General features: G+C 48.1%; 1 protein-coding gene across 1 annotated transcript; it reads left to right on the top strand.

Annotated features, from left to right (window-relative positions):
• Positions 1 to 1,297: 1,297 nt before the first annotated feature.
• ARL13A (ARF like GTPase 13A) lies at positions 1,298 to 22,199 on the top strand. The gene is made up of 9 exons (XM_074963105.1): positions 1,298 to 1,383; positions 5,319 to 5,389; positions 7,022 to 7,271; positions 8,993 to 9,098; positions 13,518 to 13,723; positions 15,021 to 15,114; positions 15,230 to 15,440; positions 19,068 to 19,166; positions 21,760 to 22,199. The coding sequence occupies exons 1-9, from the start codon at positions 1,325 to 1,327 to the stop codon at positions 21,834 to 21,836; spliced, it is 1,173 nt and encodes a 390-aa protein (XP_074819206.1). The 5' UTR covers positions 1,298 to 1,324; the 3' UTR covers positions 21,837 to 22,199.
• The last annotated feature ends 1,015 nt before the right edge of the window (positions 22,200 to 23,214 follow it).

Below are 23,214 nucleotides of genomic sequence, written 5' to 3'. Positions count from 1 at the left end.
GTCTGTTAACGTGTGTGGGGATGGGGCAGAAATCCTCCAGGGACATCTCAATGAAACTGTCCTGGAGGTACTCCCAAAGTCTTTGCAAAAGGTTTCTGGGGAGGGCAGCCTTATTGCGTCCTCCATGGTAGGACACTTTACCACAGCAGGCCAGTAGCACGTAGTCTGGAATCATTGCATAAGAAAGCATGGCAGCATGTGGTCCAGGTGTTTGCTGGCATTCAAGCAACCTCCGTTCTTTCTCTCTCTGTGTTACCTTCAGGAGAGTGATATCATTCATAGATTCATAGATATTAAGGGACCATTATGATCATCTAGTCTGATGTCCTGCACAATACAGGCCACTGAATCTCACCCACCTACTCCTGCAATAAACCTCTCACCTATGTCTGAGCTATTGAAGTCCTCAAATCATGGTTTAAAGACTTCAAGGTGCAGAGAATCCTCCAGCAAGTGACCCGTGCCCCACGCTGAAGAGGAAGGCGCTTAGTGCATAGTGTGGGGACACACGCAATCAACTGTATAAAATCACTGTCTAAAAAATCGACTACTATAAATTCGACCTAATTTCGTAGTGTAGACATACCCTAAGAAAAACCCAGTCACAGATTTCCATTAACTGAAGAATTGGCTTAGAATATTGACTATCCTGTCTTCTCAGGTGGACACCCAGTGTGCGGTGGCTGGCTATAGACAAACTGCTGGTGGTTCAGTTCAGAGAAACATCCCAAAGTTTGGAGGCTGCTCTGAACCACTTGGTCCTGCAAAACCAGGCCAATTATTTATTACTTTTACATTGCAGTAGCACCTAGGGGGTCCACTCCAGTACCAGGAGCTGTACAACCGCACAACACAAAGATGATCCCTTCCTGAAAGAGCTTACAGACTATTTCTTGTGGCATTTTGACCCTTTTACACATGGCTGGAAACAGGAGATTTTAGGGAGAGTGAGGCTAACACGACTCTGCTACCCCACACGTGAAAAGGGGAATTTCAGGCCAGCATGACTCTTCCCAGAAGAGAGGGGGGAGCCTAGGCCTGTTTGTGTGCAGGAGACGGAAGGTTCTAGGGATCCTGAGAAATCCCAATAAAGCCTTATCTACAGCCCATGGGTGGTCGTTCTGGATAGATGAGCATTGCTATAGCTGGGAGGATGAAGCACAGTACAGTAGAACTGGAGTGTCTGGTGGTTCCGTCCTTGTATCAGTGACGACTCCTCCCTTGGTTGCTGTGCTGGCTGGCACAGCAGTAAGGAGGGCTTGCTGTTCACTTTCTCTGGTATTCCTAGGTACAGAGGCGAGGGGCTCTCCCCTCTCTACAGAGTATGTTCCAGCTCCTCTCCCACTGCTGGTCATGGCTGCAGGCAATACAGGAACCAATCAGGTAATCCCCCAGGACCCAGTTACCTCATGACATTTTGCATGTTAACTGCCAACAGCTTTGCATTAGAAATGAATCAGTGACTTCTCTGGATGGGGCGGGTGGGAAGTCTGACCCTTTGCTTTGTCTGGGACAGGGATCTGTATCGTGTCATGCACTCTGAGGAACTTTGTCCTGATGCTGGCCCTTTGTGTGATTGTTTAACAAACTCTTTTGGATGCCTGGTACCTGGGAGAGAGCCCCATTTCTCCAGCCCATAGGACTGTCCGTATTGTCAGAGAGGGAGCATGCTGCATTGTTGTGTTTCCAAGCTCTTTGCTTTAACCATCAAAATAGTGTTTATAGATTTTAACATATTTTAACATTAAGAAAATGTTATTAAATTGAAAACCAGATGGGAAAAGATTTAAAGGTCCTATCTCACTCCTGAGCTGGACTGGCATGTTCCCTATGGTATGCATGCAGAGGACAGAAATTCCATTTCACAAAAGATTTCAAAATCTGGTGTTGTTTCAAATAGAAACAAACCTGAAAATTTTAAAATTCTCCACAGAGGAAAATTCTGAAGAATTTTCATTCCGGGTTGATTGACCTGTTTCATTTCAACCAAATCCAAAATGTTTCAATTTTGACTTTATTTTATAATATAAAATAAAAAAAATTCTAAACAAAGTAATTTAAAAATGTAAAATCAAAATGTTTAGTTTGGAAAATGAGAGAAAAGGATGTTTTGTCTTTGTTGGAACATTTTTTGTTTTCTCTCTGAAATGAAATTTTGGTGAATAGGACATGATTTCGTGAAGCGTTTCGATTTAGATGGAATTGAATCTTCTGATGGAAAATGGTTCTGTTGAAGTTTTTCTGACTAGTCTATTGTCCAGTGTTTTGTTTAGTTGTAGGCTAAAATGACCAAGCAATAAGGTTTTCACCATTTACACTGGGGAATAGCACCCCATAAGAAATAGACCTCAGTGCTGGCATATGTTCTCTGCTATTCAGCCTTTGCTCAATTTCATCCCATTACTTTTAATGGGAGCTGAATTCTGCATTTTGTGATAGTATTAGGAATTCTGGGATTCTTGCTTTTAAAAAAAAAATTCATGCAATGATGTGCCACCAGTATTTTAATTCAGGGGTCCCACAAGTGTCCCTTTAGCCTGCGATGAACCCTGTATCCCCAGCCCCAGGAATACAATTCATTGTTTTTCCCCATGTAAACAAAATCCCTGTCTCCTCGCCATGGAAGGAGACAGCTCCACTGGACAACAAACTGGTTTGAAGCTGCACTTTGCTAGAGATGTCTACACTGCTACAGCAGGGGTCACCAGGTAGCACGGTTACACATAGTCTTACACCTTTTTTTTTCTTAGCATGTGAGTAAATGTTCAGCCTCTGAAGAGATGTCATTGTTAGTTTTGTTGTTGCAGGTTCTTTAGGGGAGCTGTGGAGGCAGCAGGAGGCTTTGCCCTCTACCCTCATGTAACTAGGCAATTGTTGAGGCAGAGTTGCTCCCTGGGAACTAGGAATTGGGTAGTGGGCTGAGATTGCTGAAAGAAGGGATTGCCTGCGTGCTGTTCATGAGCCCTTCTGTTCCAGGGCTGTCATATAGGTGTAAATAAAACCAGTTACACATAAAATATACTCAGACTCAACATCACTGCTTTCTCCTCCATGGAGAAGCCTATGTGCAAGGCCCCAGACACGATACTGCTCAGCAGAGGGACAATTCTTTGGGCCGGATTCTTCTTTGTCTTACACCTTATCTAGTTATTTACACTTGTGCAAAGTGGTTGTAAAATGCTCCCAAATCAGAATGTTTCCCTCTCACACATCAGCAGGAACAGTTTGTATGCAGCCTTGCAGAGGTGCAGATGCCAGCAGAAGATGCAGGGTCAGAAGAAGAAGGCCTTTGTCCCTAATACAATAATTGAATGTGGAGGGCTGGGGACTCCTTCCCGTAGGAATGTTTTTGAAAATATCTGTCATTTGGCACTATCTAGTGGGTCAGTAAGGAAAACACTGAGCTCCTCACCAGGATCTTTGAGCCCCAAGGATAAGTAATCTCTGTCAGGGGGGATTAGCAGTGTCAAGTGAAGGGGTGAGCTTGAGCAGAGGCAGGAGAATCGCCCAAACCTCCTTCAAAATTAGTGGCGGAACTAAAACAAGGAGTCCCTTTGAGCCCCCTCCAGGTCATTGCTTGTTCATCATAGATCTTGGGAAATTTCTTGTCTGTTGGGACAATGGGTAAAGAAGAATAAAGCTCCCCAGCTTAGGCGGCTGTTGGCTCAGGTCTCAGCATCACGGGGCAAGGTGGCATTGATGCATCTTGGGGTTACAGCACAAGAGGAGAAGTGGATCTGACAGGCATTCCTGTGCCTAGGGTGCTGTGCGTGATGTATGTCTGGGGACAGAACTTTGTCAGGGCACAGCCCTGGTGGTCCTTACCCCCATTCCTATAAATGCCATTGTTTCAACTCTCTCAGGATGGATGGAGACTCTGCACTGGTGTAAGGGGAGGGTCCAGGAGAGAGGGGCTCTGTCACAGGGATTGGCCCTTTCAAGGGAGTCAGGGACCAGGTACCTGTGACAGGCCTGTAAGGGAGAACAAGCCAACCCAGACCCCTTGGCAGTAATTATATTCCTAGGTGGCTGGTTGGCAGCTGATTAGCTAATGAGCCAGATAAAGGGTTACCAGAGCTCAGCTGAGGTGGTTTCTAGAGACAGGAACTTCCAGCAGAGTGCGGGCCGGCCTGGCAGTTGTGTGCCAAGGAACAGGGAACTCCCAGGCAGTGGCAGGAAGCCTTAGGCTGTCATGAGTCCCCAGAGGAGAGCTGCAGGAGGCAAACCCCTGGCTCTGGGGAAGGATTCTGTCCAGGTAGTGGCAAGAGGCCTTGCTCCAAGGAAGGAACCCAAGCCAAGAGAACCCTGCTGAAGGGGACAATCCTGGGCTGGCCCCTAGGGAACAGACTAGGGCAGGGGTGGGCAAACTTTTTGGCCCAGGGGCCACATTGGGAAATAGAAATTGTATGGCGGGCCATGAATGCTCACAAAATTGGTGTTGGGGTGCGGGAGAGGGTGCAGGCTCTGGGGTGGGGCTGGGGATGAGGAGTTTGGGGTGTAGGAGGGTGCTCGGGGCTGGGAGCAAGGGGTTCGGAGGGTGGGAGGGGGATCAGAGCTGGGGCAGGGGTGTGGGAAGGGGTGCAGGTTCCAGCTGGAGGTGCATGCTCTGGGGTGGGGCTGGGGATGAAAGGTTTGGGGTGCAGGAGGGTGCTCCGGGTTGGGATTGAGGGATTTGGAGAGCGGGAAGGGGATCAGGGCAGGGGGTTGGGGCATGGGGAGAGGCTCAGGGGGTGCAGGCTCTGAGCGGCGCTTACCTCAAGCGACTCCCGGAAGCAGTGGCATGTCCCTTCTCCGGGTCCTATGTGGAGGCGCGGCCAGGCGGCTCTACACGCTGCCCCATCCGCAGGCATCCCCCTGCAGCTCCCATTGGAGTGCATAGGAACTGGAGCGGGGCCATGCCGTGGCTTCTGGGAGCCGCGTGGTACAGCCCCCAACCCTGCACCCCCGCCGAAGCGCCGGAGTGGGGCCAAGCCACGTGGTGCAGCCCCGACCCAGCACCCCGGCTGGAGCACCAAAGCAGGGCTGAGCTGCTGGTCCAGTCCACCCCTTGACTAAGGGTATCTTTTCTGTGTTACTCTCTTACCCTGCCCTTGTCCTCAGTTATCCACTCTATGTCCACAAAGGGCCAACTTCCTCCCTGTTCTAACCCCATGAATTCAGTGGAGTTATACCAGGGAGAACTAGACCCAATGAGCCCTTAGGATAATTGCTCACAAGATGGCTGTGATGACCATTTCAAGTCAGAGACCACAGTCCCATTGCTTGGAGGGGAGAATATCTCCTCGGTGCAGGCTAACTTTGTTTTTCTTCCTCATCAGGAAAGTGACCCTCCTTGTCATTGGCCTGGACAATACAGGGAAAACCTCCCTCATAATGGAGATACAGAGAGGTGAGGAGCCAGCTGTCTCCAGTTACTGCTGGAGTCTGGGGATATGTCTATGCTGCTGTCAGAGGCGAGAGCGGATGTGTTGACATATCCGAGCGAGCTTTGATCTAGCTAGCTCCAATTACAGCAGCACTGAAGCCACGAGCAGCAGCATGGACTAGCAACTTCTGTACATAACCAGGGTCTCGGACAGGGCTGCACAGCCCGGGCTGCCACTTGCAGTACCTCAGCTTTGCTGCTGTGTCTACCTGTGCTGCAGTCACACCCTGAGTCTCAGCTGAGCTGACATGATGCCAGAGGCAAAGAGTTTATTGTTCTTTGCAAATAAACTTCAAATCTCCCCATCGCTGAGGGGATAAATCTTTCCGTGCTTCCAATTATTCCCCTCCATCCTCTGCAGGAGGCAGCATTGTAATAATCCTGTGAGGTCAAAATTGGATCATAATTGTGTCTTTATGCTCTGGTAGGTGGGTTTGACTTTCTCACGTCTGTTTGGTAACTTTATGTAGCTGACATTGTTTGTCCGAGTCCAGCGTAGGGGATGTAGACTTGGACAATCTATATCACTCACTCTCTGTGGGACTTGAGGACCAAGCCACTGCTGAGCATCAGAGATCTGAATTCACTGCATCAGGCTGTTACACAGGATGCAGGCATACAGCGTGATGCGTCTAGATTTGCAGAGTGTCTGGAATACAATGGCCCCTTCCGCAGAACTGGGATTTAGACATCCAGGTGCAACAGAAATGTAGTACTGGGTAGCCACTCAGGTTAAACCTAGGGGATAAGATCGCCAGTGGGAAATATGGCTGGGATATCGACACGCCTCAATCCCTGGGATTCCTGGCAAGCCATTTGGCTACTTTAAAACAATCAACAGAGTCATGATTGCTTTAAGAAATATACTGCTAGGATTAACCTAACCTGCCATTGCACAATAGGAAACAGGGTGGGGCTATTCCTCTCTCCCCCCACGCCAAACCTGCCAGGATTTAGGATAGATCTATGAACAGGGGTGTCACAGAGCAAGGAGTTTGTGCTGCAGTGGCCTAAAGTCATGATGCTGACCAAGACCCACTTAATCACCTACTTTAAGACAGGAATTGGATCTGAAACAGCCACAGCCTACAGTGAACACAGTCCTAGGATTAACCTACCTACGGTATTTATCTGGCCCTCATCACTGTGCTATCTGAGCACTTTCCAATCTGTAATGCAGTTACCCTCTCAGTACTCCTGGGAGGTGGGGCCATCCTATTATTCCCATTTTACTGGTGGGGAATGGAGGCAGAGAGGGACTAAATGACTCACCTGGGTCACACTAGCCATCTGTGGCAGAGTAAGGAATTGGACCTGGGTCTCCTGAGTCCCAGGCTAGCACCCTAACCACTGGACCACTCTGCTAGCTAAGGTCCTGCAATAACCCCCTGGAGCTGTCCATAGGGAATGTAATCCTGGCGTTTCCCAGAATTGCCAGTGTATCCCCTTAAATGAGAACAGGAATGTAGCTGAAGGGGGTTAATGCTAATACAGGGGATCCTTGCTATAAACCATAGCTGGGAACAAGGAATAATAACATTCAGTGTTTGTCTGGGGGCTGCATGTGTGTTACTGTGGGTGCTGTTCTCTCTGCAGTGCTCTCGTGTGAGGTGCTCCCCACAACAAAGCCTAACCAAACAGAACTCAGAGTGGACCGGTTTGAAGTCTCCCTTGTCGACCTATCCGGGGGGCAGAGGTTGCGGGGCATATGGCGTAATCACTACGGTGACACTCACGGGATTATCTTTGTTCTGGACTCCAGCGATGTGCTGCGGATGGAAGAGGCCAGGAAGACCTTGGGCCGTGTTCTGGCTCACCCTAGGATTTCAGGGAAGCCCCTGTTACTGTAAGGCTGCCTTTCCCTTGCATTGAAATGCTCCTTGGCCATTCCAGTAAATGGGGTTGCTGCACATCCGGGCAGGAACCTCAAAGGCAACATTTGGGGATCCCAGTGCTGAAACAGCATGGGTGAGGGGAACCCAGGATCGGAACGAATGAGAAAGCTGAATTAAGAGAGGATTGTCCCTTTGGATTAGGGCTGGTGGGGTGATTAGAAAGAAGCACAGTGCAGGAGAGACTAGCAAGGAGTGAAAGTAGGGTAGTTCTGCAGACCGCACTTCTCGTGTCCTCTGCAGCGTAGAGCTGCGGGTGCCTTAGTGATGATCATTAGTTATGTTGCACAGAGATGTGCCTGGCACGTTGCAGGTGCATAAAGAAGAAGGTCCTTGCTCCATGGAGCTGTCAATCTAAACTGGGTGAAGAGAGAGTAGAGGAGAGGGGAGAGCGTTCTTGGGTTCCTACACAGAGCAGATAGTCCATCTGCTTAGTCTTGTTGGTTGCCATTGGGTCTCGTTAAGGTGTCTGAGTTTTTAACATGACTCAGCAGTTACTGAAGCATGATGGGTTATCTTCGGGAATGAGACAGGTGCAGCTTATCTGGGAGACTCTGCCAAACATTGAGGTGATGGGACGCTCCCCACAGGACTCTCTGTGCTCTCAGTTTTAACTGGGCCTGGCTGACATGATGCAGAAAGAAAAGCCCAGCCACACGGTTCTGTTCACATCAGTTTGGAACCGTGGCTTAGTGTGGCTTTGTGTTCCCTCAGCTCAGCACATCCTGAACCACTCTGGAAATGGTGGTGGCAACATGTGAACTAATAGGCCCTTGTCACTGAGCCCCTCAGTCCCAACTCATAGTGTCTCCACCAGTCCCTTGCATTCCACTGGCATGGTGTCTGCACTGCCGGGGTGGATGGGACAAGGCAGTTAGTCTGTGAAGCAGGGGGCTGTGGCAGAGCAGGACAGCGGGTTATAGGGAAAGGGTGAGGGCCCAGGCTCAGGGCTGGGGCCAGTGCTCAGGTGAAGGGGCCAGTCCTGATCCCACTGAGGTGAATGTAATTTTTGCCATTAACTCAAACAGGAGCAGGCCTGGGGTGAAGTGAATGTTAGGGATGAACAAAGCCTACCCCAAATCACGGTTCTTCATTCGGAACCATGAGCCAGTTGGGGGTTCTCCTGTCCATGTGACAGAGGCTGTGGATTCCATCCCTCTGCTTCAGCGGTCCCAAACTTTCACATGGTCCCCTCCACTCTAGAGATAAGAAGCTTGTGTAACTAAAACCTGACCCTGCCAGGCTTCTAGGGAAACTTTTGGGGGCTTTTGCCAGACTCTGCCAAACTCAAAGTGAAGCTTCTTGCTGCCTCAGATTTGTCTGAGTTTCTGTGGCTGAGTTTGGTGGGTTTGTTTGATCCCATCCCAGAGCTCGGGACAGATGGTCACAGAGTGGTGGTCTAGGCTGAACCAGACCCTTGCAAGCTCCCACAAGCTCATACGTGAATCTCGCTGGCTGTCTTTGGAATTTGCCATGTTGCCTTTGAATGAACCTCAAACTGCAGGGTTACCAAATCATTCCAACCACCCTGGACAAGCTCCCCACAGCACTAGCCTGGCTCCACCTCCCCACAGGAGTGAGGCTGAAGAAGGACAACATTGAGCTACTGTAGGAGCTCTGCTGGCCAGTGACGTCTTATTCTTTTTTCTCTTTCCTCCCTTCTCATTACTCCCAGGCTGGCCAATAAACAGGACAAGGTTGATGCCCTCCTCCCATGTGAGCTGATCGAATGTCTGTCCCTGGAGAAGCTTGTGAACGAAAACAAGTCACTGTGCCGCATCGTAAGTGTGAGAAGGGCTTGTCCAGCTTGATGTAGTTGGCACCATTCTCACCAGTCTCATAAGAACATAAGAATGGCCATACTGGGTCAGACCAAAGGTCCATCCAGCCCAGTATCCTATCTACCAACAGTGGCCAATGCCAGGTGCCCCAGAGGGAGTGAACCTAACAGGTAATGATCCAGTGATCTCTCTCCTGCCATCCATCTCCACCCTCTGACAAACAGTGAGTAGGAACACCTTTCCTTACCCATCCTGGCTAATAGCCATTAATGGACTTAACCTTCATTAAATTTATCCAGTTCTCTTTTAAATCCTGTTATAGTCCTAGCCCTCACAAACTCCTCAGGCAAGGAGTTCCACAGGTTGACTTTGCGCTGAGTGAAGAAGAACTTCCTTTTATTTGTTTTAAACCCGCTACCCATTAATTTCATTTGGTGGCCCCTAGTTCTTATATTATGGGAACAAGTAAATAACTTTTCCTTATTCACTTTCTTCACACCACTCATGATTTTATATACCTCTATCATATCCCCCTTTAGTCTCCTCTTTTCCAAGCTGAAAAGTCCTAGCCTCTCTAATCTCTCTTCATATGGGACCCGTTCCAAACCCCTAATCATTTTAGTTGCCCTTTTCTGAATCTTTTCTAATGCCGCTATATCTTTTTTGAGATGAGGAGACCACATCTGTACGCAGAATTCAAGATGTGGGCATACCATGGATTTATATAAGGGCAATAAGATATTCTCCGTGTTATTCTCTATCCCTTTTTTGATGATGATTCCTAACATCCCATTTGCTTTTTTGACTGCCGCTGCACGCTGCGTGGATGTCTTCAGAGGACTATCCACAATGACTCCAAGAGCCTTCTCCTGATTAGTTGTAGCTAAATTAGCCCCCATCATATTGTATGTATAATTGGGGTTATTTTTTCCAATGTGCATTACTTTACATTTATCCACATTAAATTTCATTTACCATTTTGTTGCCCAGTCACTTAGTTTTGTGAGATCTTTTTGAAGTTCTTCACAGTCTGCTTTGGTCTTAACTATCTTGAGCAGTTTAGTATCATCTGCAAACTTTGCCACCTTGCTGTTTATCCCTTTTTCCAGATCATTTATGAATAGGTTGAATAGGATTGGTCCTAGGACTGACCCTTGGGGAACACCACTAGTTACCCCTCTCCATTCTGAAAATTTACCATTTATTCCTACCCTTTGTTCCCTGTCTTTTAACCAGTTCTCAATCCATGAAAGGATCTTCCCTCTTATCCCATGACAACTTAATTTACATAGGAGCCTTTGGTGAGGGATCTTGTCAAAGGCTTTCTGGAAATCTAAGTAAACTATGTTCACTGGATCCCCCTTGTCCACATGTTTGTTGACCCCCTCAAAGAACTCTAATAGAGTAGTAAGACATGATCTCCCTTTACAGAAACCATGCTGACTTTTGGGCAACAATTTATGTTCTTCTATGTGTCTGACAATTTTATTCTTTACTATTGTTTCAACTAATTTGCCCGGTACTGACGTTAGACTTACCGGTCTGTAATTGCCAGGATCACCTCTAGAGCCCTTCTTAAATATTGGCATTACATTAGCTATCTTCCAGTCACTGGGTATAGTAGCTGATTTAAAGGACAGGTTATAAACCATAGTTAATAGTTCCGCAATTTCACATTTGAGTTCTTTCAGAACTCTTGGGTGAATGCCATCTGGTCCCGGTGACTTGTTACTGTTAAGTTTCAGAGTAGCAGCCATGTTAGTCTGTATCCACAAAAAGAAAAGGAGTACTTGTGGCACCTTAGAAATTAATACATTTATTTGAGCATAAGCTTTCGTGAGCTACAGCTCACTTCATTGGATGCATGCAGTGGAAAATACAGTGGGGAGATTTTATATACACAGAGAACATGAAACAATGGATGTTACAATACACACTGTAATGAGAGTGATCAGGTAAGGTGAGCTATTACCAGCAGGAGAGGAAAAAAAACCTTTTGTACTGATAATCAGTTCCTCAGATTTGTCACCTACAAAAGATGGTTCAGGTTTGGCAATCTCCCTAACATCCTCAGCTGTGAAGACTGGAAGCCGTGAAGCCGTGTCATTCATTTTCATACGTATACAGGAATCACGGCTCCTGGGAACGCATTAAGCTGTGGGTCTTTTGCCATCAGCGTCAAAGGGAATTATGTAGAGGGGAGAAAACATGGGCATGTGGAACATGCAGATCAGCACTGTCAAAAATGCCCAGTGATTTTTTGGGATGGCTCACTTTCTGGGAGCCCAACTTGAGACACCGTGGGCCTGAGCACCTGTAGCTCCCACTGACTTGCACCCCCATACTAAGGGGGCGTAAGCTGGGCTCCTGCCACACACAATCAGTGGCCACTTTTGAAAATTTTGGCCATAGTATCTTTGGAGAGACCCTTCATGCAGAGCCTTATGCTGAGTAGGGGGAGTGATGGCACCAGCTCCCAGGGCGTCTGGGAGTGCCAGGGGAGGAAGATGCGTGGCCCCATGAGCACCTCTGCATCAGTCCCAGCAGTCAGGAACTGGGCTGTGAATATGGGAGATACACAAGCAAAGGTTCCCTGGGAATTATAAACATATCTCCTCATTTTATGCCACCACCTCAGCATTGGTGAGGACATTAAAGGACGTTATTTATTCGGTATCTAGTGTCCCATCACCAGTATTTAACAGGGAGCGGCTGAGAAGCATTTGGCCTATGGAAGGGGGTGTACTCACCATCTGTAGCATCCCCTTGTGTCAAGGCGCAATGCTGCAAGGGGTCCTCATCCCCAGTGCCTCCTGCTGGATGCCTGCCTCTTGCCAGGTCTTGCGTGGCTCAGCCCTCCAGCCAAGTCAAAGTCCAAACCCTCCAGGGGCAACAAAAAGGTCTAAACAGAAGTCCTAACAAATCCAAAGTAGTAATTCCTCGGTCCCTCTTGGGCCAAACTAACATCTACCTCCTCTCCAACAGGATTCCCCATGCAGGCTCTCTTCCCCAGGGACTCTGGCAGGTTACCTCTGGGGTCTCCAAGTTACAAGGCCTGTCCCAGAACTCCTCCCACAGGGGTCAAACCAACCAGCTCCCCAAGAGTTTCTTCTAAACATTGTAGGCCCTAACTCAGGGCTTCGCCCAAGAGAGAGTCTGCTCTGCTCCCTGGGGGTTTCTTCTCTCTCCTTATTCCCTTCCCAGAAGCCAGTGTTTACATGTAGACCCTCTGGTCGGGAGGCCAAGGCCGGCTCTTTTCCCAGAGCCTAACGACAGGAACTCCACCACTGTCTCCCTTCTCCAGGGCTCCTGATGGTTCTCTTGCAGCTGTCACTGTCAACGCTGAGCCCTCGTTCAAGGCTCGCCCCCACCCAGGGCTGCTCTACCTCCTGTGGGCTCCTCCCAGCCTGCAGCAGCTGCAGCACCTTGCTTGTGAGCACTTCTTTTTCTCTCCTTTCCTTCTCGGAACTTTTCCTTTACACTGTTCTAGCTCAGCTGCTCCATTGCTGATTAGCTAAAGGGGCAGCACCTGCCTGCTCTCAGGTGTAGCCCACAGGGTCGTTGTGAGCCAGTTAGGCCCTAATTCTCCTGAAGGGGCACTGGGCCCATGACAGCCTAATAAAAATAAGGCCCAAACCCTAATCCACACCACTCAGGCTGTCTTGAAGCTAGCAGACCGCTCAGTGTGAGGTTAAGATTAGGATTCCACTGGGTGGAAGGGGAATGTCATATACAGGCAGGTGTCTGTCCCCCGTGCCCTCTACTGGACCTGTTCAAGTGTGTGACCATGTTATCAGCTAGTGACCGGAGGTCCTCAGAGGATATAAACACTGCTACAGCTGAGATTGTCCTTTGGTTTACTTGGTGGCAGCCTGTGGCAGTTTTGGAGCAGGATTCCCCATGCTGCCTGTGAGTGGCTTGGCATGCTGGGATGGTGTCAGTCTCTCTGCACTTCTAGATCTTATGTGGGAGAGGAGAAACTTCTCCACATGCTTTGCAACCAGGTCACTATTTCCTGCCAGCCCTCTCCTAGCCAGGCCATCTCATGTCAAAGGACTCAGTGTGTTTCCCCCAACTTGCCGATCAGGTGATTCTGTCTCAGATACAGAAATCTACAGTATGGCCCCAGGTCTGCAACCTGATGGCCAGACAGTAGAGCTGACTTAATCCTTAGCCTAATTGGGCAATCAGATGTGTGTCCTGTATGTTACTGCTAACCTTGATCTGGGACTCTTGTGAGTTGCTGTGCCAGTGAGCCATACAGGGACTTCCCCCGGTTGCAATAGTAGAAGCCGGGTGGCTGGCCTTCTCCCTGCGGTGAGCTGCTCTCTGCAGTTGTTCAGGTACCTTTCCTCCTCGCTGCTTTGCTGTCAAGCTGCTGCTACTGCAGATGCTGATTTGGGCTTTCTCTGCCCACAGGAGCCATCTTCAGCAACCAAAAGTCTCCATAAAAGCCAGTCCCGGACCATTCTGCAGGGACTCCGCTGGCTCCTGCACATCATTGCCATCAACTACAGTGTCCTGAGTGCCCGGGTGCAACAAGACAGCCCTGACCAGCCAGCCCCTGGAGAGCAAGAGGCTCCCAGGAGAGCAGCACGGACCCGCAGCCAAACACGGATGGAGAGGTTTGCTCTATGGAGAGTTAACGTTCTGGGCCATGCCCTGCCCTTGGTCTGACATCTGTGTATTTCCACTGTGGATCTGAGTGCAGACAGCCAGCCTAGAAGAGGGGGATTCATTCTTCAAAGCCAAAGACTGCCCTCCCCCCCGCCCCCCCCCCCCGAACTAGCACATTTCTCACTCTTCTCCTCTCCCTTACACCGGTGTAAGTCAGGAATAACTCCAGCGAAGCCCAAGGAGTTACACCAGTGAAAATGGGAGCAGAATCAGGCTCCAGGACGACACTGCACCACAACGAAAAGTGCTGCACGGAGCTCTGTAATTATAGCACTGCCCCCATCCAAGAGGGTCCTCACGATACGCAGTAACTAATGCCATTCCTAGTGATACTGGAGTAGCTGTGAACTTCCTCACGCACCTCTCAGCAGAGATGATGGGGGACAGATAGCTCAGTGGTTTGAGCATTGGCCTTCTAAACCCAGGGTTGTGAGTTCAATCCTTGAGGGGGCCATTTAGGGATCTGGGGCAAAAATTGGGGATTGGTCCTGCTTTGAGCAGGGGGTTGGACTAGATGACCTCCTGAGGTCCCTTCCAACCCTGATATTCTATGATTCTCTCTCTCCCAGCAGGGGCTGCGCCAGCATCTCCCCTGGTGCCTCAAGAGTTGGGCCTGTGTGTACAAACCAATGGGGGGAGGGGTGGCTATATTCAAAACTGGGAGCATGAAAGAGGTGGCCATTTTAGCTGGCATGGTGACAGTGGGGTGGGTGAGGTGCTTCCCTGGGACCAGATTGGGGGAGAGAACTTTGGGCAGGCCCCCCCTTCAACTAAACTACATGGGGCCTCTTGAAAAGCCCTCAGGGAACAAGAGTTGGTGTATGAGGTGTGGCTACTGCAGGTCCGTGAGCTGGGGAAGTGATGGATGCCTGCTGGGATGTGACAGAAGCACCCTTAGGCATATAGGGAGCTCTTGGTCACATGCTCAGCAGAGGCCTGGGACTGGCTTCATGGAATGGCTGGCTGGAGAGGATGCTACAGAATGTTAAGGGCCTCCATCAGCATCCGGGAACCTGAGCCTCTGAGCTCCTCAACGGGGCAAGAGCCTGGGGACAGGATTTCGCTTGAGGCCTGCAGTTGAGAGGCATCCATGCTCTGGTCTCTGAATTCCTGCTGTCTGGTGGTGTGCCCTTCCTTGCCACAGCCAGGCAGCAGGGGACACCGCAGCTAAGGGCTGTGGGAGGAAAAATACTGCGGGGGATGGGGGGTGAATTTGTTAATTTGTCTGTGCTTCCCTGTCGCTAGGGAGTTGCTGGCCAGAAGGGAGAGTTCCCAGGAAGGAAGCGCCAAGATAGGGGAGTACAAACCACTACAGCCCATCCAGAACATCCTCCCACAGGTAACCAGCCCCTCCACTCATTCCTCACCCCTTAATATTGCTGTTCCTGTGACTATCCCCACCAAACAGGGACTGACCTCTGGTAATGGACTTCCCCCACCTCTTCCCTGCACAGAAGGAGGAAGGCCCAAGGGTACCCAAGAGAAGGAAAAAGAAAGTGAGGATGAAGAAGAAAGGGTTGGTGCAGTGTGGGAACATGGCTGATGAAGAGGAAGGGAAAGCTTGGGGAGGAGAGAACAGAGCAAGTGCTGCCGTTGGGCTCCTCCACAGCAACAGAGTTGGCCAGGAGAAACCACTCCCCCAGGGGACAATTCCTCTCCCGGCAGGTAACAATATTAGTAGGCATCAGACTGAAAAAAGGCTCTAGCAGGGGTGCTGGAACAATTCATTTAGTGGGGGGTGCTGAGAGCCATTGAACCAAACTGTAGACCTACAGATGATGGACACCACTTCAAGTCAGGGGAATCGGAACAGCATATATTGCACATGTAAACACTAACTGTGTGAAAAGTTTAGCTGGAACCCAACACCTACCTCAGGTCAGGATGGGTCCAGTTTATAACCAACCTGCAGACAATCAGAGCAGGTCCATCCAGGGTGTTCCCATCACATGGGGCCCTCTGAATTTCACCTGGCATGTTTTTTTCAGATGGTGGGTCGTGATGCTGGCCTGATTCCTGCCCTCTCCTGGGGTTTGTGACCTTCTCTACTAAGCCTGTCCCCCAAATCCTGCAGTGGTATCAAGAAGCATCTGTTCCCCATTCTCTCACCATGGAATTGGGAAATCCTTGTGCTGCAGCCACTAATATAAAACAGGTGGTAGCAGATCCCTATAAGGTTTTAGTGCCATAGCAAAGGAACTTGCTCAGGTTTTGTGGAACTTGAACCTCCGAGTCAACCTGCATTGGGTGCCTTGGTGTAGGCCACCTGCCAATGAACCTGTCACTGTCTGGTCCATGTGACACAAACTCTACAGAGCTTATTCTTCTCTAGTGAGTATTTAGTTACCCCCCTGAATGCCACATGCTAAGCATAAAAACATAAGAACGGCCATAGAATCATAGACTATTAGAGTTGGAAGAGACCTCAGGAGGTCATCTAGTCCAATCCCCTGCTCAAAGCAGGACCAATCCCCAACTAAATCATCCCAGCCAGGGCTTTGTCAAGCCGGGCCTTAAAAACCTCTAAGGATGGAGATTTCACCTCCTCCCTAGGTAACCCATTCCAGTGCTTCACCACCCTCCTAATGAAATAGTGTTTCCTAATATCCAACCTAGACCTCCTGCACTGCAACTTGAGACCATTGCTTCTTGTTCTGTCATCTGCCACCACTGAGAACAGCCTAGCTCCATCCTCTTTGGAACCCCCCTTCAGGTAATTGAAGGCTGCTATCAAATCCCCCCTCACACTTCTCTCCTGCAGACTAAATAACCCCAGTTCCCTCAGCCTCTCCTTGTAAATCATGTGCCCCAGCCCCCTAATCATTTTTTTGCCCTCCGCTGGACTCTCTCCAATTTGTCCACATCCCTTGTGTAGTTGGGGGACCAAAACTGGACACAATGCTCCAAGTGTGGCCTCACCAGTGCCAAATAGAGGGGAATAATCACTTCCCTCGCTCTGCTGGCAATGCTCCTACTAATACAGGGCAATATGCCGTTGGCCTTCTTGGCAACAAGGGCACACTGCTGACCCATATCCAGCTTCTTGTCCACTGTAATCCCCAGGTCCTTTTCTGCAGAACTGGTGCTTAGCCAGTCGGTCCCCAGCCTGTAGCGGTGCATGGGATTCTTCCTTCGTAAGTGCAGGACTCTGCACTTGTCCTTGTTGAACCTCATCAGATTTCTTTTGGCCCAATCCTCCAATTTGTCACTCTGGACCCTATCCCTACCCCCCCAGCGTATCTACCTCTCCCCCCGCCCCCAGCCATGTGTCATCTGCGAACTTGCTGAGGGTGCAATTCATCCCATCATCCAGATCATTAATAAAGATGTTGAACAAAAGTGGTCAGACCAATGGTCCAGCTATCCCAGTATCCTGTCGTCCGACAGCCGCCAATGCCAGATGCTTTAGAGCAAGTGAACAGAACAGGGCAATTTACTCAGTGATCCATCCACTGTCATCCAGTCCGTTTCTAGCAGTCTGGGGTTTAGGGACACCCATAGCATGGGGTTGTGTCCCTGACCATCTTGGCTAATAGCCACTGATGGCCCTATCCTCCATGAACTTAACTAATTCATTTTTTGAATCCAGTTGTACTTTTGGCCTTCACAGCATCCCCTAGCAAAGAGTGCCACAGGTTGACTGTGCATTATGTGAAGAAAGACTTCCTTTTGTTTGTTTTAAACCGGCTGCCTGTTCATTTTATTTGGTGACTCCTAGTGCTTGTGTTATGTGAAGGGGTAAATAACACTTCCTTGTGCACTTTCTCCACCAATCATGATTTTATAGACCTCTATAACATCTCCCCCTTAGTTGTCTCTTTTCCAAGCTGAACAGCCCAAGTTTTTTTAAACCTCTCCTCATAGGGAAGCTGTTCCATATCCTTAATCATTTTTGTTGCCCTTCTCTGTACCGTTTCCAATTCTAATAGATCTTTTTTAGATGGGACAACCAGAACTACGTGCAATATTCAAGATGTGCGTGTATCATGGAGTTTTACAATGGCATTATGATATTTACTGTCTTATTATTTATCCCTTTCCTAATGGTTCCTAACATTGTTACCTTTTTTGACTGCCTCTTCACATTTGAGCAGATGGTTTCTGAGAACTATCCATGATGACTCCATGATCTCTTTCTTGAGTGGTAACAGCTAACTTAGACCCCATCATTTTGTATGTATCATTGGTGTTACATTTTTCAAGGTGCATTACTTTGCATTTATCAGCACTGAGTGTCTGCCATTTTCTTTTGCAGTCACGCAGTTTTGTGAGATCCCTTTGTAACTCTTTGCAGTCTCCTTTGGACTTAACTATCTATAATAATTTTATATCATCTGCAAACTTTGCCACCTCACTGTTTATCCCTTTTTCCAGGTCATTTATGAATATGTTGTACAGCATTGGTTCTCGTACAGATCCTTGGGGGATCCTTCCATTTATCTCTCCATTGTGAAAACTGATCGCTTACTCCTACCCTTTGTTTCCTATTTTTAACCACTTACTGATCCATGACAGGGCATTTCCACTTATCCCATGACTGCTTACTTTGCTCCTTTGCTTTGCCTTTGGTGAGGGACCTTATCAAAGGCTTTCTGAAAGTCCAAGTTCAAGCATAATCAGGGGTTAGCAGATTTCCTGAGCCACAGGACATTTCACAGCATGGTTAGACATCCTGCTACAGGGTCATGTGAGTGCCACTTCTCTGGAAGGTCATAGAAAACTTGATCTGTTCTTAAAAATAGTTACCCGAACCATCCCATTCCATATGCACTGCACAGTTTGCTTGTAGATCCACCCCACGAATGTCTTTTTGGTTAAGAGCATTTAAAAAACACAGGCCTGAAACCAATACCCCCTGCTTTGTATTACAGGACATTTCCCTCAGGTGCGTTACTAACCCTTGAAGATAGGGAGTGGTAATAGAAATAAAGCTGGTAATAGAAATATAAGTTAGTTTTTTAACATAGAAAACTCTGGTGCCTTAATAAATCAACTCTCTCTGTAACTGGACACAGAAATATCAGGTACTGCAGATCTAAACAGTGAGTTCTGAAATGTGGATAGTTTAGAGCACCTAACTGAAGTTTAGCTGCATGAGAGGATGGGAGGGGGGAAAGGAAGGGAAGACTTTGCAGAACATCTTTGCCATCCTTGGCAGGTGTTGCTGTGAGAATGAGGAGGAAAATGCTGATGTTCTCGGAAAGCTGTTGGGCAAAGTTTTCCCGGCTAGTGTAATGACCACAAAAAATCCTTGTCCCAGTGTTAAATCTAACTTAATTTCATTTAATCCAGGGCAGAGCACAAAGAAGAAGAAGAAGAAAATTAAAAATAAAATCAAGTCCCAGGAGTCCTCACTGGAGCCACAGAACGAAGGCATCTCGGGTACCTTTGGTCAGTATTTCCCAGGTGAAGTGTGTATGCAGGAGGGGATGCTGTACATCTGCTGTCCATGCTCCTGCAAAGAGTGGGAAGGGTTCGATCTGCTATCATCCGTGTTTCTTGGATCAGGAAAGCTTGTGAAATGTTATGGCCCATATTGCGTCAAGTTACTGGTGGATTTCAAACTGACCATGGGGAAGTATCTTCCCCCAACTTGCTGTTGGCCTGAGGAAGGGTTGGGAATGGTATGTTCAGTCAGCAAGAAGTTGTGAGCAGCATCGGTTTGATTTGTTTTGCAGCACAGCTTATAGCCTGGGAAGGTCCCAGACTGACCAGTGATGGTTATCTGGGTGGGTATTGGAAATCAAGGTTTAAAAGGGATAGCCAGATGTGCCCAGAGTACGTATTGAGTACATACAATGGTTCAAGGCAACTCTGATACTGTGACATACCATCATATAATCCAGACTAGTGGGTCGCTGTGTCATTCCTGTCTTGTAACCTGGGGTGCCTTGCTCCTGTAGCCTCCAACCTGGACTGCTCACAACCAGCCACACCAGCAGGCAGGCCACTCCCAGATGTGATTGTGTAACTGCTGCCTGCCAGTCATACCCTGGCTCTCACAGCCTGGTTATACTACAGGATGACCCCAACACACTCCCAGTCTTGGACTTTCCCCCAGAAATGTACGTCTTGTACTGCCCAGCCCTCTCTGGGACACTCCGCAAATATTAAGTTCATTATCCTTTTAAGGAAATAATATACAGCAGCGTATCATGATAAATGAAGTTACCTAGACACTTTAAACACACTGGATTGGATGAAACAATAAAACAAGTTTATTAGCTACAAAGAGAGATTTGAAGTGAATACAAGTAATAAGGCATGAAAGTCAGAAATGGGTACAAGAAAGATAAAATGCTTACTAGTGCCTAATTTAACAAACTGTGTTAGGTTCTAGCAAAATTTCTCACCACATGCTTCCAGCAAGATTACTGACCAAACTCTTCAGGTCAGGAGCCACTCCCCAGAGTCCAATCCCTGTTTCCTTTTGTCTTCTGAGGTGCAGAGAATGTGATGAGCATGGAGAAAGGGGGTCCGTTGGGGGTGTTTGCTCCTCATTTTATAATTTCAGTCCCCCTCTTGAAAAACATTTCCAGCTAAGAACCAGGAAATAGTCTACATAAAAGGATGTTCCCTGCTGGGTTTTTTTCCCCACCTGTTGGAGTTTTTCTTTGTTTTCCCTTTCCTTCCCTTCCTGATGACTCTGTTTACTACTTAAATGCAAATTAAGGCAAGCACACATTCCTTTGTTTAGGACAGACCTGTTTACTGACTTCTGCTTGGGTGGGGCTGTGCGGTTTGCAACAGGGAAATCTTGTAACTTCACATATGGTGTTGCCACATGTATGTTATCAGGACAATACTGACCAGTGAATTATGAGTTTTCAAATGATGCCTTACAAGGCATACCTTGTACATAGATTATTACAATAGTGTGTCGGGTGTGAATACAGCAGTGTGTTCCATCACAGATGCCCTCTATTCCTTGGGGTGAAGTCTGATTTGAGGGCTTGAGAGTGAGGCTAAAAAGGAATGGGGATAGGGGACAGCCTGTCCAGAAAGGAAGGGAATACTTCAGACCTTTAGCTGGGACTGCTGTCCTGGGATTGTCAGACATCAAAGTTCATTTGATTTTCCAAAGTTATAGCTCAAAAGTCTGCACCGGGTGGGTGACTCTACTCTCTCAGAGAACTTCTCCCCAAGAGAAGGCAGGTGTCTTGTTTTGATGGTGGTGGCTGGTGAATGATATAGATGTTTTTGCATACATTAGCTGAAGTTGCTTGTTAATGCTGTTTGGCCTTTCCACATGAGGGATGGCAGAATATCTTTAAGGTTATTAGACTGGGTTTTGGAGGTTATTTTGGCTCAGATGGGCAGTTTTTGTTTAGATGAACAAAGGGCCCCTTTAGTCATCTTCTCGCTGGACTTAAAACTACCCTTTCTTTAGAGCTAGCTTATGTGTGGCTGAGCGGTGGCAGCGAGCCAAGCAGGAAGCTACCCCAGCCACTGATGCAGAATGAACTCCTTTTCTAAACCATCCTGCAACACTTGCTGGAAAGAGGAGGAGTTGCTGCTGCTCCTCTTTATTTGAAGAGGGCTGGAAAAAGGAGTGGATAGGGAGTTATGAATTAAGGGTAAGCTCCATTGTCTGGGAAACAAGCAAGGTCTGTGCTCAGCATTATCATTATGGGGGGGGTCTCATGCTGTCATAGGGCCTGATCCAAAGCTTATCAATGTCAATGGGAGCCTTTCCATTGACTACATAGATTGTAAGGCCAGAAGGGATCATTGTGATCATCTAGTCTGTCTTCCTGCATAACACAGGCCAGAGAACCTCACCCCATAACTTCAGCATCAAGCCCAGAAATTCTGACCTAATGGGCTTTGAATTAGGCCCATAATATACTGCCCAGGAAAAGGACTCCTGCATGCTGGTAATCAGTTTTGCCCCAAGAGGTTGGTTGGTTCTTATTGTCTTGCTCAGCAGCAGGATTTACAATCTTTCCTTTGTTATTAATGATGGGTCTTTATTTTCTCTCAGACTTGTATCGAAGGGCAATGCTGGCTCTGAAAATGAGGCAAGAGCGGAGGAAGCAGCCTTCTGCTGTCACTTCCTGAAGAAAAGCTCCATATTGTTGACCGCATAAATGTGGTCTCCACCAGGCATGAGGAAGTGATGGCAGATTGTTCTGTGCTGTTATTGCTGTTGGTGTGAGGTTCTATGTTCCCCTCTCCCAGTGCAATGTATCTGTGCTCCCACTCAGAACCTCCCAAGTCCCAAAGGGTAAGTGTCCACGAGCATGTGCAGTCAGTATCGGCTCCAGCAGTGAGATTGTCTAACCTAATGGAAACTCTGCTTGAGAGACAAGATTCTCAGGGCTCGTGGGCTACAAAGGTGGAGTCTCAAGCACAAGTCTTCAAAATGTAAAGACCAATTTCCTCATCCTACGGACTGTGGGAATGTTTGGGATTCACACATGTAAGCTGAAGTGTCACACGTGTAGCGAGTTCTGCCAACAAACTGGATGTAAACATCTGAATAAAACGAAATGGAACATTTCTACACCTGACTGGTTTTCTGTGTCTCTTCTTAATGTTCTCTCTCAAACTTTCTTACCCTGTAAGACACTTGGGGGTGGGATGTGGGGAACCAGACCAAGTCCCCATATCCAGTAGGCCAGGGAAGAGGGCTGTGCATGATGCAATCTGTCGACCCGGAAGAGGGCAGCTGGTGTCCATACAAGCTTATCCTCACAGGGCTGGGGCTGAGCTGGATAATCATTCAGTCTACATCTACAAACTGGAAGATATTTTTTTCCAGTGACAAGATTAGGAAGGGATTTTTGGATCCCCTATGAGGGGGGGCCTCACTGAGTGTTCAACCATGCCAATTGAGGCTTTGTTTCTGGAGTCCTCTCCCACAGGGACCAGGTGGTGTAGGATAACCAAAGCTGTGTGTCATCTGCATATTGCTGGCACTTGAGTCCATGTTGTCTGATCAGTTCACCTAGTGGGGTGCCTGTCAATGTTGAGTAGGACTGGAGAGAGAATTGATTTTTGTGGGAATCCACAAGTGAAGGGGTCTGTTGGCAGAGGTGCACTTTACTCTGAGTCATCCCACAGAAATGAATGGGACTAGTCATGGAGTAATGCATTACTCAATGTGAGCAAGAGTGGCAGAATCTGGCCCACAGTGTTTCCATGGATTAAATTCCTTGGCTAGATGGGATCATAACCCTGTCTAGCATGTCCAGCCGCTGTGCTCTGCAGATTCCAATGTGTGTATCATCACACATCTTTTACCTGTTGTCTCCTTATGCATCCTGTAACATATTATTGCACATAAGAACAGCACGTATGATGGAGGGGGAAGGATACCTCAGTGGTTTGAGCATTGGCCTGCTAAACCCAGAGTTGTGAGTTCAATCCTTGAGGAGGCCATTTAGGGATCTGGGGCAATAATTGGGGCTTGGTCCTGCTTTGAGCAGGGGGTTGG

The sequence above is a fragment of the Natator depressus genome, chromosome 9, assembly GCF_965152275.1.
Source record: "Natator depressus isolate rNatDep1 chromosome 9, rNatDep2.hap1, whole genome shotgun sequence".
NCBI classification, from domain to species: Eukaryota; Metazoa; Chordata; order Testudines; family Cheloniidae; genus Natator; species Natator depressus.
This window is presented reverse-complemented; position numbering and strand designations above follow the sequence as displayed.